General features: G+C 38.3%; 1 protein-coding gene across 2 annotated transcripts in view; it reads right to left on the reverse strand.

Moving 5' to 3' along the window:
• ARK2C (arkadia (RNF111) C-terminal like ring finger ubiquitin ligase 2C) overlaps nucleotides 1–16,426 on the reverse strand; it is a 66,850-nt gene that overhangs the window by 20,324 nt on the left and 30,100 nt on the right. For both annotated transcript variants that reach the window (XM_072413501.1, XM_072413502.1), the window contains exons 2-4: nucleotides 5,184–5,493; nucleotides 3,979–4,098; nucleotides 1,102–1,231 (exon numbers count right to left, since the gene is read on the reverse strand). In XM_072413501.1, coding sequence (XP_072269602.1) covers nucleotides 1,102–1,231; nucleotides 3,979–4,098; nucleotides 5,184–5,493 — 560 coding nt within the window. The remainder of the gene's footprint in view (nucleotides 1–1,101; nucleotides 1,232–3,978; nucleotides 4,099–5,183; nucleotides 5,494–16,426) is intronic.

The raw sequence follows: 16,426 nt of genomic DNA on the forward strand, positions 1-16,426 counted from the left end.
AGCATCTCAAAGAGAACCTGCCGCCTATCAAATGTTTCCAAATGAGTCTGTTTAACTAAAGAATAAAATATATTTATGTTTGCTATTTTTTTTCAGCCATTGGATTATTCACAAGCCAACCCAGGCAGAATCCCAGGGCCTGGTGGATGTTTCGGGGGACCTGGTACAACCAGAAAGTAGCCCAAGGGGTCAAAGCTGTGCACCGGCTGGTTATTTAAAAGCAAGTCATGTATTAGCAGGCAATAGGGTACAATAGGGTACATTGGGGTTATTTGTATATTGATAATACAGATGGGGGAACCTTATCAATATCAATGAACTGGACTGGGGGCTCCCACCCTAAGTCCCATTCTACCTTAATCGACAAATTATTATTTTAGATTAATATTTGTGGCTATCTGGTATGTACCCCACCACAACCTTATATCTTTATTAATATTTGCCTATTAGTATTTGTTTAATAATGATCCTTGACATTCGAGCCAAGACATTCACACCCATGACAGCACCATCAGGCAAGACTTGAAACCTGATCTGTGTGATAACTTCATGATTTTAACTATCTAAGGCCACTGCAGCTTGTAGGTAGAAATTTATGTCTGTTTAATGCTGTAATTGTCTTATTCAAGTATAGTATTAAGAAAAACATGTTGTGTTGACGTACTATATTTTTATTTATTCCTATTATTATATTTATTGTTTTACATGTATATATTGATTTGTCAGCCTACGATGAAAACATAGAGGGCATTTTTTAAATTAAATTTTATGGTTCTATTTATAAAGCAGTAACTCTGACATTCACCAGGTCCAAATTCACTGCTTTATAAATAGACCCCTTAGAGTTATTGTAAAGTAATGTAAACGGATGCAGACTGATACTGAATTTGGTCTGGCCATTGACACTTCAAAGACCTCTATGCCATAAAGCCTTTCCCCTAATCACAACAAAAGTTTATTCTTCATATAGCATATTACAATTTCATGCCTATTTCTCAAAATATGAGACAGCATCTAGTTAGAGAAGATATAATATTTTACCAGCTATAAAATCCTGAAAAATAAACCTAAGATTAAATGGAAGCATAGAAACGTTCTTACCATTTGCGTTAGTGACGTTGTCCTTGGGAAGTGTTGCAGTCGCGGGTTGGTTAGGTAATGTTGATAGTGCTGAGGAACAGGTCTGACCTGGAACTGCGCATGCGGCAAACCGGCATCCACACTGAGGTCCCTGGAAGAGGTAAGAGACGTTATTCTTGGGTTGCTATTTACCACGGAGAATGGAATCACATATTTTAAATTAGCTGGACACTTAGCAAACTCTTGCTGAGACTCTTTGGCAATCCAGAGATTTCCTAAAAGCCATTTGTTATTTGTTAGCAAATGTTTTCACTCCTGAACCACATCTATTCCAGGTTTGCTGGATCACCCAGCTTCACTGATGAAAGTGTATTCTCTCCAGCCTTGCAGAGCTTTAATAAATCAGGACCAATGGTGAAGGCAATTTACCAACAAGTGTAAAACTACCGAAATCTTTAATATCAATGTTATTAAAACCAATACAACTTTATGTCATATGATCCCAAATCACAGCTCCAGACTGCAATGTCAGTTTCCCAACCAGGATTCCTCCGGAGGGTGTTAGAGTTTCCTGGTGGAAAATCTTCCAGATTCATATTTATCAATAGCAGTAATTGATTCTCCACCAAGAAATGTTTCAATGAATATTAGATTGACTGCTTTATAAATAGAATCCTAGGCATTGTATGGATCCAAACATATTATATGTTTATATGTAATAAATATACTTTTTGTTTATTTGCATTATAATAAACAATTATTGTTCTAACCTGATAAAAAAAAACTCCCCTAGTCGATGTCTTCGCTTCTCCAATGACTTCCTCACTCATAACCTCCTCACACGCACGGCTTCAAGACTTTTCTAGAGCTGCCCCCATTCTCTGGAATGGTCTTCCTCCTCCTATTCGCCTTGCTCCTACTTAATGCTCATTCAAAAGAGCCCTCAAAACCCAACGCTTCACCCTCACCTACCCATCTTCTTCTGTCACTTAAAACCCACCACTCCATATCCCCCCCCATTGTGTGTTACTTCCCCCACCTCTTAGATTGTAGGCTCTTTGGGGCAGGGTCCTCTCCTCCTCCTGTGTCAATATCTGTATCCTATTAAAATGTATAGCGCAGCCTAATATGTTGGCGCTATATACATTCTGTTTATTATTATTAATAATAATAATAATAATAATAATAGAACATAACTGTATTATTTGGTAAAATGCGTTATTTGGTTGTGTGGGTTTCCTCCCGCATCCCAAAAACATGCAGTTAGGTCACTTGGCTTTCCCCTGAAATTGGGCTTAGTCAGTAATAATGACATATAACTGAAGTAGGGACATTAGATTGTGAGCTCCTTTGAGGAACAGCTAGTCACATGACTATGGACTTTGTACAGTGCTGCGCAATATGACGGCGCTATATAAATACTAGGTAATAATAATAACAATAACATTTCATATACCAGAGCTTCCAATAAAATATAACAGAACCAGAGGCAGGCAGAGAAGTCTTGCTAAGTTTTTCAGAGCTGATTGTTATAGCAATTCTTCTATTGTTATAGTAAACACATGGCGAAGGGAAGCGCGAGAGCAGCTGGTGCCAGTAAATCATCTTTGAAACAGAAACTCCATCTGTTTTATAACAGAAGCTAAAGGCTTAATGTCGTACAGAGCACATACATTTACTGTATCTTCCCCAGCTCCCGGCTCCCTGCACCTCATGGTAATGAGCTCGTTTACAACTGTGTAACCAATTAGGTGTTTCACTAAATCATCCAAAATGTTAAACATTTCTTAAAGATAATGTATAGCCTTTTTTTTTTTTTGAAACATGGAAGAGGAATAATCTTGAAATAAACAACTTGGTCAATATGCAATTTTTATAATGAAATATTTACAGGCAAAGTTTTCATTACATCGGCAGGATCAGCTTCCTGCTTCACTGCTCATTTTAACACTATGGGCCTGATTTATTAAAGCTATCCAAGATGGGAGAAACTTGGCTGATACAGCAGATCTGGAATAGATCCAGTATTGAAAACACTTGCCAAATAAGCTTTAAGAAACCCATTCCAGGTTTGCTGGATCACCCCTGTTCCCCTATAATAGTCTATCTTCACAAGTCTTGGAGAGCTTTATTAAATCCGGCCCAATGTATTTCCCGTATGGCTGATATTTTATCTCAGAAGTAATTGTACCGAGCTTCCTATAGTGGCTTATCTTCAAAACTCTGCAACTAATACAATATTAAAGACCTATGTGGAAGACCTAGATTTTAAACATGTCACATTTTTCCTTTTGCTGCAATGATAATATAAAATATTGATAAAATTTATTATAATTTCCTTTTTTTTTGGAAGGGGGGAGAACTTCCTTCACCTCCTGTTCCATAGGCAAGGCAGAAAGTAAGGAGGAGATAACTCGAAAGCAAGTTTATACCTCCTTATATTATATTATAATATAAATATTTGTCATTTGAACAAGTGCCCCAGTTAAAAAAGTTCCCCTCACTTTTTGTTTCTGTTGTGACACTTTAAAAATTTTGGGTTTCCATTGCTTTGTGACCTAGAATGATCATTAGTCTCCTGCAATCTGTACATCTGAATACAGAACAGGGAACAAAGAAGGAGCCACTACGTTGTGCTGTAGTGCTTTTATGCTAAGAAAGGACATGCCGGAAGGAGGAGGGAGTAGAATGATAGAGAAATCAGCTGCTGCTTCACCTTTCAATGTCCATTCACATGTAAGGGAATAGACAATGGACCCTTTAAGTGTTCCTGTCTGCAGCTGAGAAAACTTAAGTTGCCTACCCTGCCACACAGGGGTGTATTAATCTGAATGTCTTTTGGTACTTTTCATATTTGAATTTATTTCTGTATTTAGCAAGAAAATGATATTTTCTTACCAGTCCGTCCCTTCGGCTAAGTACCGGGACCCCAAAGGTTGGGGCATTTGCACTTGTTGGTTGAAATCAAAGCCTGGGCGTAACCGGTGCGGATGGACAGACATTCGCTCCTGAGTCCGCCTGCAAAACAATGCAAACTATAAGAGAGAGTGCATAGGTGCGGGAGAAAATCAAAGCAATGTAATATTCAAAATCACCGCTACCCAGATCATTTATGGAACGCAAAATTGTGCATTATTATGTATGTGAAAACTCACCAAAATAGATTGGACTAAAAGAGTTCTTAAAAGAAATTTTACTGCATGTTTGTGCTTGATGAGGACCAAAAAAACTTTTTATACTTATTGTGCATATTGTCCATATAGGACTTACTGTCTTCCTCTGATTATAAGAGAGGAGGATTTATATGGATATGAAATATTGAAGCCTGATCCCTTCCAAAGCCTCATGGATTGTTCTGGGCTAGGCAGACATAGGGCCGTTATACATTTCTTTGTTTTATTTGACCTTATACTTTCCCTTTTTTCATTAAAAGTATGTAAACCCAACCATGAACCCTTATTAGATCCCTTTTAGTCTTGTATATATAGGAATGAGAAGGTTTGGATATATCTGTTGATTCTGATAGAAATATTGTGAGCTGAGAAATGACTGTGCTCCTTACTAGTGCTATAATAAAGTTATATCTGTTACCAGCTTTCTTGGTGGACTACAGTATACCTTACCGTACACTGTATGAGGATGGAAAGGGGGAAGGCAATGTAATTCCAAGGGTTTGTAATCCTAAACACTACCTCAGGGTCAAAATGCTATGGACACAGAAGCATTAGACTATGACTATAGAGGGGAACTTGAACTGTGACTAAGGTGGGGGCAATATACTGACTATGCTAGAGACCTTAGACTGGGACTTTGGTGGGGACTTTAGACTGTGATCCATTATAAATTCTGGTTAATAGGTTTCCAAAATGAAGAAGAATGTTCTATGACATTGATTGCATGAAGACAGTCATGGGTGTCAAACTTGTATCTGGATGTAGTCCGAAAATTCAGAAAAGGGACTTTTTATGATCACCTGTTCTAAATGAACATAGATATTAGGTCAGGAGTTTGTGTTTGCTCCTACAGGGAAAGCTGGATGTAAATTTCCCCGCTCTTCTCGTGCAGGTCTACCCCTCTCATTCCTCTCTCTTGGCATTGCATACCTGTGGTGTGGAACCATTCGGCGGTGCTGAGCCTCAAGGAGCTGTTGCTGGAGGAGGTATTGCTGGTGTAGGGCCTGAGGTAGGAAGGAGGGCCCGGCCACCTCTTGGAACGGTAGGCCAGGTAGAGGTGGCAGAGGCTGGTGCAGTGCTCCATTATGCTGGTGTGCAGTAGCCATGTGTGGTGTCATGCCCTGCTGCGGCTGGACCGGGTGATGGTGCAGGGGGAAGTCCGGGAGCTGGGGTTGAGGACTCAGGTGAAAGTGGCGGCAGGAGGTAGCGTGAGTATGCTGAGATCGCTGAAATGGGGCACCTAGAAAACAAAAAGAGAAATGTTCCAATACAGATTACATTTTTTCTAGACATCAGATTGTCAGTTCTTTGTTCATCATTAGTTGATCAGTAAATATGGCTCCTTAAATAAATAAGGCAATGCTGAGCAGCTTTCACCCCTTGTCCACCCCCCAGCCCTGTCACCCTACCCTCTGGGGTAGGCAGGTAATTGAGCTTGCATTGGGCTGCCAGTAACAGAGACACTTCTTAATGAAGGAGTGATGGCTTAGAAAGTCACAGAGGAGCGCTGCACCTGCGAGGGCCCGGCAGCTGATGTAAGACAAATCTCGCAGCAACTGCGCTGTCAGAAAGATTTGGCTGCATTTATAAAGGGGCAGCTCAGCTCACGACTGTTAAAGGAAAAGAGACATCCTGCAGTCCAGAAGGCACTGCCACTGTCTTTGCCTTCCATTATGGGGAGATTTATCAATGAGAATTCCATAGAGCCTTATTCTATTTGTTTCATGGACCAGTTTAGAAAAAAATTGGCACGTCTGCTTTTTTGGTGGGTTGGCACCCTAAAATGAATGCACCTTATTCCATGATGCTATGTGGTTTAAAACAATGCAAAAGAATGGCAAATCACAAATGATTTACTAACATTTTCTGCATGTACAATGATAAAAAAATTTCCTGCTGATTCCTCCAGAAATGCAGTGACCTTACAAATTCCTGTGCAGTGAACTTAAAGCTGGTCTTCACGATAAACCTAATCCCCTTTTAGATCTTGAACCCATTTTACCTTACCTTACCTTAAATCCAAAATCAAATGGAGGTCTAGCGTGCCTATGTCAATCAGGATGTTCCTTTACCTGTCCATGTCACAGCTTAAATGACATGGAGAACTCATAATTGGCTATCCATGTGGAGGTCTTTTTTTGACATGGACAAGACGACCACTTAAAGAGGGGACCATAAGGAAGAGAAGACTGGCCAATTAGGACATATTTGCAGCTCAGCGATCCCCCATACCTAAAATTGGGGGTAGTCAAGGAACCAGGTACTTAAGGAAGTCAAAAAACTTGAATAGCGGACTTGAGTGTCTTCCTGCACTTGGTAGGAAAAGTTTAGATTCTGCATGATGGGATAGAAGGGAACCCCTAAATAATGGGGAATAAGAAAGGAATAGTCTGAGTTTTATCACTGCTCTTCTATAGATTCAATACAGTGAGTGAGGGTTGACACCTAAGGCCAGGGAGTTTGTTATTTGAAGAATAACCAATTATAGGCCCAGTAGAGTGCTATTGAACAGGTTTGTATTATGTTTGGAGACCTTCCTTCCAGCAGCAACAATTTATTTGTACTTCTTACGCTATAAGCTTCCATGCCATCCACTTATCTTGGACCCACTTAATAAAGAACCCCGTCTTAAACAAATGCTTTGCTGCTGTTTCTATTTAGCACCGTTTATTTCTCTTAAAGTGGACCTAATGTTCCAAAAAAAATGTTACTTGGCTTAACCCCAATGCAGAACTAAACCCGCAATACCTACCTGTCCTCTTTTCATTTCAGGGCACTGCCATTATCTTCTTTTTTCCTGGTGAAGGTGCAAGATAGTTCAATTCTTGGCACACGCAGGGGAAGCCGGAATTGCTTTTTTTGACAGATACCCGCAGCGATCAAGCAGGGATTTTTGCAGAAAGGACACAACAGTCTTTGGTGTATATGTGTGCATTTAATAAAATATATTGAGCAGCCTCCTACATTTTCTTGTGTACTCTCTGATATGAGATCACAACCCTGGCATGAGAAGGTCACGATTGTAATGAATTCCAATGTTTATTAAAAAAAAAAAATGCAGGATTTGTGGACAACTGGAATTTCGCATTTGGAAACAATGGATATTAGAATTGAAGACCCACTGTGCTCTTTAGTGTTGCCTTAATAATGTCTTATTGCTTGGAATTCCATAAAGAAACAAGGAAAATCCAAAGTAAATCCATGTTTTTTTTAATAATACCAGGTAATTATGGAAAAGAATGCAAAGGTAGGAGGTCAAAGATTCCCAAACATAAATTAGAGAACTGGGAAAAGAAACCAAAAGAGACTTTGTCTGTACCTTGGGGTTGAAGGTGTTGGATACGGTCTTTAAAGACCAAGCCTTGACACGTGTGGTAAATGTTACCTGTTGTGCCAAAAAGGGTAAAAATGGGAATTCTAAATTTGCAAGTGAATCTTCACTTAACAAAAGGAGACTTGATGAAAATTTACTTTGCAAAGAACACTTCATCATATGCAGGTAAATATAACAATGATTTTGCTTGCACATGTTAGGATGTTTGAAGTTAGCAATCTTTCATCTCATTGGCTAAATTAAAATTCCCTTGCATGAGGATAGTTCCTCTTGCTAAATGAACAGTCTCTTTTCCAAAAATCAACCCCAATGTTGCATTCAGGTTTCTATATGGCTGCTGGTTGAAGCTATAGGCAGTAGCTTTAGTTTATCACAATGCAAGAAATTGCATATCACACCTATAGACTTATGTAGCACAGATAAAAAACACTTAAAAGTGTATCTAGAATGCTTTGCTGAGGTCAGAACCACCTACCAACTGCCTAAAACTTTAAAAGTAATAAAAGGACCTATGTTAATGGGCTTTTGTTTGACTCAAATGGCTTTTCCATTCCCATACACATCAATGGTAATGGAAAGCTCACAGATCAAATGCACCTGTCAATGATTTCTATATGATCCTTGTCCTAAACTGGTTGCATTGACCCAATCCCAAAGCCTAATGACTTAGACAATTATGGTTGAAAGTGTCATAAAAAAAACAAATCAGGGACATGCATCTGTATGTGAAAGGAAGACTTCTATAGAGATAGTTTCGGACAACTTTTTCATTCAACTGTCCCAGTTACAGCATATTTGGCTATTAATTAGGCCCTTATCTGACTTTCTGTATTAGTAACATTCATTTCATAGACCAAACTCTTTCAGGATCCATACAAATTCTGATTATAAAAAAAAAGAAAGCAAACATCAAGTACCGTTCGGGGTTCCCCGTAGAATAAGTTCCAAAGAAATGATCCAAGGGTTTATTTTAAGCACAATGGTGATTTAGGAATTATCGTATGTTTCTTTATACTAGCAAATGAAATAAAACAATAGAATCATTTACGAGTCTGTTTATAAAAGTTTTTACTTTACATTGAATTTATTACTTATGATTCATACATTTTTCTAATTTCAATCTGCATGTAATGTAAAGTTTGGGTTAAAACATTTATAAACACACAATAGTGTTCACAAAGTCCAATTATTATGGATCTTTCCACCAATATGAATTTTTAAAATGGCACTGTTGTGGTGTAAAATCTTAAAATGGAAAATTTTGTTGTACAAGGAATGTCTTGCCAAACAATAGACAGGTACGGGTGATGGTGGAAAGGTTTAGCAAGTCCTCCCTCCAATACAAGCAGGTGTAGAGTATCCACTCCTGACAGTTACCGGCTCTCCTTTTTCCCTTCCGGTGTTTGCACAATCTTGTTGCTAGCATTTAATTGAAGTTGAGTTTACTTTAGAAGTAAAAGTGACAGGATGAATGTTTAAAGTTAAACATCCAAACAAAAGGCATTTTTAATTGCACATGTGATTGGCTTATTGCTATTCCTTGAAGTTTGCACAGAACTGAAGGTCAAATTACAGGCAAACCCTGCAATAGGATTGTTATTTTTGGTATAGTAATAGTAGGGTCTTCTGTATAGCCGTTTCTAATGCCTACCTAAAGCTGTAATTAGAAGTGCTGAATTATTTACTGATCATCAGAGTTGGCAGATTCTGCTTCAGGAAACAATCAAAGCTTGTTCTTATAAATATTGTGCTGTGAACTGCAGCTTAAAGAACTTTTTTTGGACTGGGACATTCTTGGATTGCAGGAGTTGGGAGCACTGTGGGACTTAGGCTTCATACACATGTTAGATTAGGTTATTGTCACCTGAGTAGTCCAGATTATTTTAGGCAAAAAGCTTCAGTGGTCCCCCACATTGTTCATTATTCTATCCTGAAGGAACAATGAAAGACCACACAGGGCCCTTGTACTTTTTGTATGGAGAAGAACACAGTGAGGTGGAAATCACTAGTACTTCCCTTTCCAGTAGAGGAATTTCAGCGGAATTAGAGTTCCATGATAAGGCAGGTCATTAATGCAGAAAGGGATAGGTGATGTCCTTTCTGCAATGATCCCTCCAACCAGCCTAATCACTCCAGATATCTAGCACAAAGCTGAGCTGTGCAACTTTGGTTGGAAAGCTACCCCAGTGCATGCCAAGAATTAATGAACTCCCATGCACCTGTGTGGGAGTTGCGTCATGCTGGCCCAACAATCAAGATGGCCAAAGTATGTCTAGAGGAAGAGAAGAAACTCAGCACCCTGCAAGGAAATGGGGACAGCAGAGTAGGGTGGGCTCCATTTTAAAATGTTGATTAAATCTAGATGAGTATCTGCTCATCTCGAAGAAGTGATAGTTTTTCAACCAGGGTTCTTCCAGAGGTTGCTGGGGGTTCCTCAAGCAATGAGCAATTTGTGCTTCTCAGGTCTGTTTAGGTGAACCCCAATGATCTTTATGGCTATCTGCAATGGGCAGCAATGTAAGAGACGTTCTTCCCATGGACCACCATAATATTATACTGTGATCTGTGGATATAGTAATTATAGAAGGGGGTCCCCCAAGATATGAAAGTTATTCCTCATGTTATTAATGTTAAGAAAGGCTGCTCCAAATCCAATAGTGAAATTTTGACGAGGAGACCTTTACCTATAATTTGTATGATAATACTATGATAATAGGATCAAACTGGATAAACTGCAAATGTATAAACGTCCTCAACGTTTGTTTAAATGAATCGTATGTACTTTATTAAATAATATATAAAAAAAGATATTCTTGTAAAAGAAGATATTCTGTAAAGTCCATTATTTGGTTTCCCCTTCTGATGAGGGGTACTGATCCCTACTTCTTTACTTTAACTTTAGAACAAGAATGTGTCAACCATGTTCCTTTGATTAAACCCCGGCAAGACGGAAATTTTCTCAGAAGACATCTCTTCTGCACTCGTAGGTACTTGTACAAGTTTCAATCTAAAGAATTGGACTGTTCTTGGAAATGTGTCTTAGAAAACAATATGGTGAATCTTAGTATACAGGACCACTACATGTAAACTAGTGACCAAATGGTGAACATAGTGAAGAGAAATCTTTCAACTGATTATAAAGAACTGGTTAGTCACATTTAACTGGACTTGTTCTTGTACTGTTGAAGATATTTTGCTGATGAAGCAGTTTGAAAAGTTGCAAAACGTTGTCAACATTACAAGAATCAGTCCAGTTGAATGCAACTAACTAATACTAGATATACAATGAGCTGGATAAATGAAAACCTTCATAGACATCTTTGTGAATAAACAAAACTTTTCCAGAGATCTTCAAGCTCAAATCAGATGAACTACATCAAGATCCTAACTCCGAACCTGCCAAGGAAGTGACCACATTGAGTGATTCACGGCTTTTAATTACAGCATTGATTTATATATATTTTCCTAGTTGCTCACGTAAGCAGCCTGGGGAAATAAGAAGGTGAATTGAACGGATTACCAGATGTCCACAATCCAAAAGATTATTTATCACCGCTGATTAAGCCTAATATATCAGCCAGATAAATTCTGTCTCTCCCAATAGACGATGCAATGAGTTACAATGATACAAATCGATGGCAAGTTACCATCACCCATGACAAAGTGACAGTCACATCTCCAACCCAACATCAGGAACGTGTTCATGAGGTTTGTGTGAGGATCTTAAAGGTAATAAGGAGTCTGATAAAGTATGCATAATGTAGATGAAAAACATCTGCAAAGCTACTAACTGGCTTTGGTTTCTAGGAACAGCTCCAAGATTTAGAATTTTCCCTTATTTTTTAGGTATAAATTCAGGAAAACAGTTACATGCTCTATACATTGGAAACACAAACTATTCTACATGACAAATGATTTTGCACCCTGTTCAGTCAGTCTGGTGATGCAAACACTCTTGCCAGACAGCACCGCTATATTTATGACCTTAAAACCCAACTCCAGGCTACATTTTTGTTTCATAATATAAGATCCTAAGTAAAAAAAAAAAAAAAAAAAGCCATGGTTGCAATGGTCACCTAAGTTAGGAGATGTCTACTGTGGCACATCTTCTAGGTCATAAGGTATAAGATATCCTCAGTCATCCAGATTGAATATTTCTAGTGTCCCCTAACCTGACACTGTACTATGAATGTAGGGTTTAATGGTTCTTTGTGGCACCAGTAATTTATAGTGTTTTGGTGCAGAGCTGTGTTGATGCCATCATGTCTGAGCCATTCTCTGCATCAGTGAGTGCTGTCCAGACCAGAGAGCTGGAAGAGAACTCTATGGCTTTCTGCCTTCAGTTTAAAGAAGAGGGTATAATATTAAATGTTAAAAAATTAAGACTTTCAGGAGATGTAGGAGGGTGGCGTAGGGTAATGTTTGAAGGCCAGAATTCGGTCCGGTCAAGCATTACAGGATGGCCAAAGAAATACCCCAGGTCTTTTGATTGGGCAAAGAAACCTCAACATTGAGAAGATCGTCTTGTGCTATTTCCTCCTATTAGAATCTTTATCATTAGAGACCAGTGATAGAAAATCTCAATATTTTAACATGGAGGAACACTTCAAGATAACTTTCAGGAACCCCTGATATAAATAATATAGCCACAGCCTACAGTATGTTAGCGTGGTAAACACTTGGAAGAATACTTCTTACATTGGTGACCAGTGAAAAAAAATGTCAGCCTTGTGGCCAGATAGCCAAAAAGACCTTTGATATTAGTTGTAGCTGACCAGATAGAAAGAGACTGATCACTGCTCAAGGAACCCCTATCAACCTCTGGAGGAACCCTAGGGTTCAGCGGAACCCTGGTTGAGAAATAGGGATGAACGAGCAAGAATATTAAGTTCGATCTTGTGGTGAATCGGGCCTTTCTCGCTTGGAAGCAAGCTTGGAGTAAAAGGATATATATATACTATACCAAAAATGTAAGCGAGAGAGGCCTTCTGATTTGCCGAGAGGTCGAGCTCTTGCCGAACAGGAGGATTTCCAGGGCTGCATCATGGTTAATTAACCTCTAGTGCCCTGGGGATCACACACTCTTCTCAATGAATGCAGCCACAGCTGCAATCATCATATGGTTAATTAAGAAAAATCACAATATATATATATATATATATATATATATATATATATATATATATATATACTTCTTGTCCAAAATCATCAGTCCCCAGGCAGTGGTATAATTTGGGAATGCTTCAGGTGGTCAGGTCTAGATTCAGCAACATTACGTGCCCAAAAAATGGGCCAGGTTTTTCCATCAATGGGTTTTTTAATCCCTGATGGCCCAGCCATATTCCAAGGTGACAATGCCAGGATTTATCAGACTCAAATTGTGATTAGGTGGTTCCGGGAGAATGAAACATCATTTTCACTCATTGATTGGCTACCACAAAGTCCAGACTTTATCTCCCGTAGTCCAACTCTCCCATCATCAATACAAGATCTTGGTGAAAAAAGAATACAGCTCTGGAAGGAAATAAATGCTGTGGCATTGAATAAATTAGAGAGTTTAGGTGATGATAGGTATTCTTAATACTACAGCATACAAAGGCTTTGCAGCAGTTTTTTCAGTTCCAGCATGATTGTGCGCCGTGCACAAAGCCAGCTCTATAAAGTCATGGTTTGATGAATCTGGTGTAGAGGATGTTCAGTTTCCAGCACAGAACTCTGATCTGATCCCTTCCTGAACACCTTTGGAAAAACAATTGCAATTCCAATTACGAACCAACAAAAAGGAGAGCACAATTTAAAAAAAAATATATATGAATTCACTCCTATATTAATACCCATGGTTCTGGTATGGGATTTCCAACAAGCTAATTTATATGTGATGGTAGGATAATGTAACTCAAATTTGGTCAATTATGGAATCCAAAATGATCAATAAACTTGCTGCTTTAATGAAGTTTATAGATCCAACCAAAAACTTGTGGAAATCAGAATTCCTGCTATGAATGGGTCAATTTTAGTCGATTTAAATCACCCCTTTATGTCTTGTATTGCTTTCCAATTGTGACAAAAAGTTAATTTTAAAATTTGATTGATGTAGCAAGTTGTAGGCATTAGATCTTTAAAAAAAATTGCTGAATATTCAGGTTTGTAGTTCTCCTTTAATGCATCCCGTTGTCATGTACCATCGTAGAGAGAATTATCATAAAATAATTTGTAGAACAAGAAGCTGGAATATGGTTCATTTATAAAGCAGTCAATGTGACGTACACCAAACATTCAAATGGTGGTGAATTAATGGCTGTCATTTTAGCCACATGAACCAGATTCACCTGCAGTGAATATTCGCTAAATGTCAGACTCACTGCTTTATACATATGCCTTGCTAGTGTTGCGACTTCACATAGCCTTTTATCAAGCACAAGCGACTGAAGTGAGAGCACAATGTACCTCCAACTTCCTGCACGTTGCTCTTAATGTTCATCAATTTTCTCCTGGCACCAATCCCAGTCACTCCAAATCCCATCAAAGAGTGTTAGCTCTCAGCAGCTGCCATCATATTTGCAGTGGGTAACCTTATATTTATAATATATATATATATATATATATATGGTATATATTTCTTTCAATGCCTCTGGTTGTGTTATGAAACTTTTCTGCAGTTTAAATGGCCCATTATTTATAATATATATATATATATATTTATATTTAATATATATATGTTGTGTTATAAAACTTTGGTGCTGTTTAAAGGGCCCGATAATCCTATTGAAGGCAAATGCTGGAGCTCTGGAATACACTGCATTGTTATCATTTTGCCTGTGTCGTGTCGCAGTGTGTTGTTTGTATCAAATTAAAAAGTCTGCTCTACTGCAATACATAGTGTGAATAGACCTGTAACAATCTTTTTATTTACAACCAATCCACTCAAAGTACTCAAGTTGAAGAAATGTTGTTCTATGTTCCTTAGAAGCAGAGAGAAAGGGGTGAAGGGCAGAGGAAAATTAAATAATTTGGGAAATTGATGTTAAGCAAACAAGTGCTGATTTGTCATGTGATCACTGTGACAGATATTGATATTATTATTATTTCACGGATATCAGCTACTGATATTGGGCTTGTGACAACCTAAAGAGGACCTGAACTATGAAAACTGACCCTAAAAAGACCGATCTGGGGGTTTCCTTTTAGCTGACCTTACTTTCCCCATTACTGAGTTATCATACCTTGTCCTGTGTCTAACAATACCCTTAGATTCACTAACTGCTTCTCTTCCCATACAAGTCTATGAGATGCAAAAAGTTTATGAAGCAGGTCATTTGCAGGTTTAATGCACAGCACTAAATGCTCAATGATGTTGGAAGCTTTTCAAACTGTTGGCAAAAAGCACAATGCATTTGCCCATCAAAGCTTGTTGACAAAAAACCTAAATGTGGTAAGGGTCACCTTTATGAAGGAGAGCTTTGTTTCCTATAAAGCTGAACCCCAGACGACTGGTGGAGGAATATTCAAGAAGCATCAGGAAAAGTGGAGAAAATAGAGATCCACAGAATAAATGAAAAAGAAGCAGGTGGATCCTTTCACTGCAGATTCTCAGGTACAGCTTCCTCTCTAGAAAGAAGCAGCTTTTAGGTACAGCTTTCTCTCCAGCACGAATCCAAAGAATAAATGAGAAAGTATCAGGTGGATCCTTGAATTGCAGATCTTTAGGTACAGCATTCTCTCTAACAAGAAGCTGCTTTCAGGTACAGCTTTCTCTCCAGTAAGCATCAGGAAAGGGGGTGGCAAAACATCAAAGTGCAGGTTTCCCGCACAGTAAGCAGCACAGTAATGACTTCACCGAATCTCTGGAAGAACACCCAGTGCATTGGATCTCACTTTGCATGGAGAAACACAGCTATACCACTAAAAATGCACTGCAATTTAATAGGAAGAATGCAAAACTAAAGTTATATTAATGGATGGTCACTATATGATAGAAAAGCTTTACTTTTTTAGTTAAGGTCCACTTTTGGAGTCACAAATTGAAACTCCCAGTATTGTTCATCAAGCTGCTTAGGTGACATTTGCTCAAAAAAGCCACAGTACTGTAATTTTTGTTGTGTTCTTAACATTTTGTCTATTGTTTAGTGTATTTAGTGTATTTATATTTTTCCTTTACAATATAGGGAACTCTATTGTATTCCAAACACTGGGCCTGTGTGTTGATTAATGGCATGTGCTTTTGAACGAATTGTAAGGTCCCAGTAAAAAGAAGCAAAACATTTGCTCGCCTGTTTGTTCCAAATCCTGGTTTTGGAGGTAAATGATCTGCTGATGACAGTAATCTATATAGTGTTCTATAAATCACCCTGTGTGTATATACTGTACGATGAATGACATACCAAGGGCTGGGTATTTTTATCTAAAGCTTGCTCAGGTCTACTTAGTAATGTCTACATTACCCGACCTCCCCTGTCCTTGGCACCATCTATAAATATTAATTCTACCCATCAAACAATGTTTATCTCACTCAGAACCCATTGTTTTGGCATTAAAATTACCCTTGTCCCTAGGAAATTCTGCAACTCAACATCAGTGGTATAATTTTCTTGGTTCTTGAAAGAATTTCAACTAACGTTTAATTTTAAAGCACAATCCATACTGACAAAATTATCGCTCAGTTAGACTATATAAAGGGAATTTAAGGAAAAGGTGTGCCCTACTCAGCTTTTTAAACTTGAAGCATTTTCTAAAATTGGATAAAACGATGACATATATTTCCAGGAATTTCTAGTAAATGTGGAATATTTGAAGTCAGACCTAGCACATGTAATTTGTGCCATTTAACCACAGGGTACAA

The sequence above is a fragment of the Pyxicephalus adspersus genome, chromosome 6, assembly GCF_032062135.1.
Source record: "Pyxicephalus adspersus chromosome 6, UCB_Pads_2.0, whole genome shotgun sequence".
Taxonomy (NCBI): domain Eukaryota; kingdom Metazoa; phylum Chordata; class Amphibia; order Anura; family Pyxicephalidae; genus Pyxicephalus; species Pyxicephalus adspersus.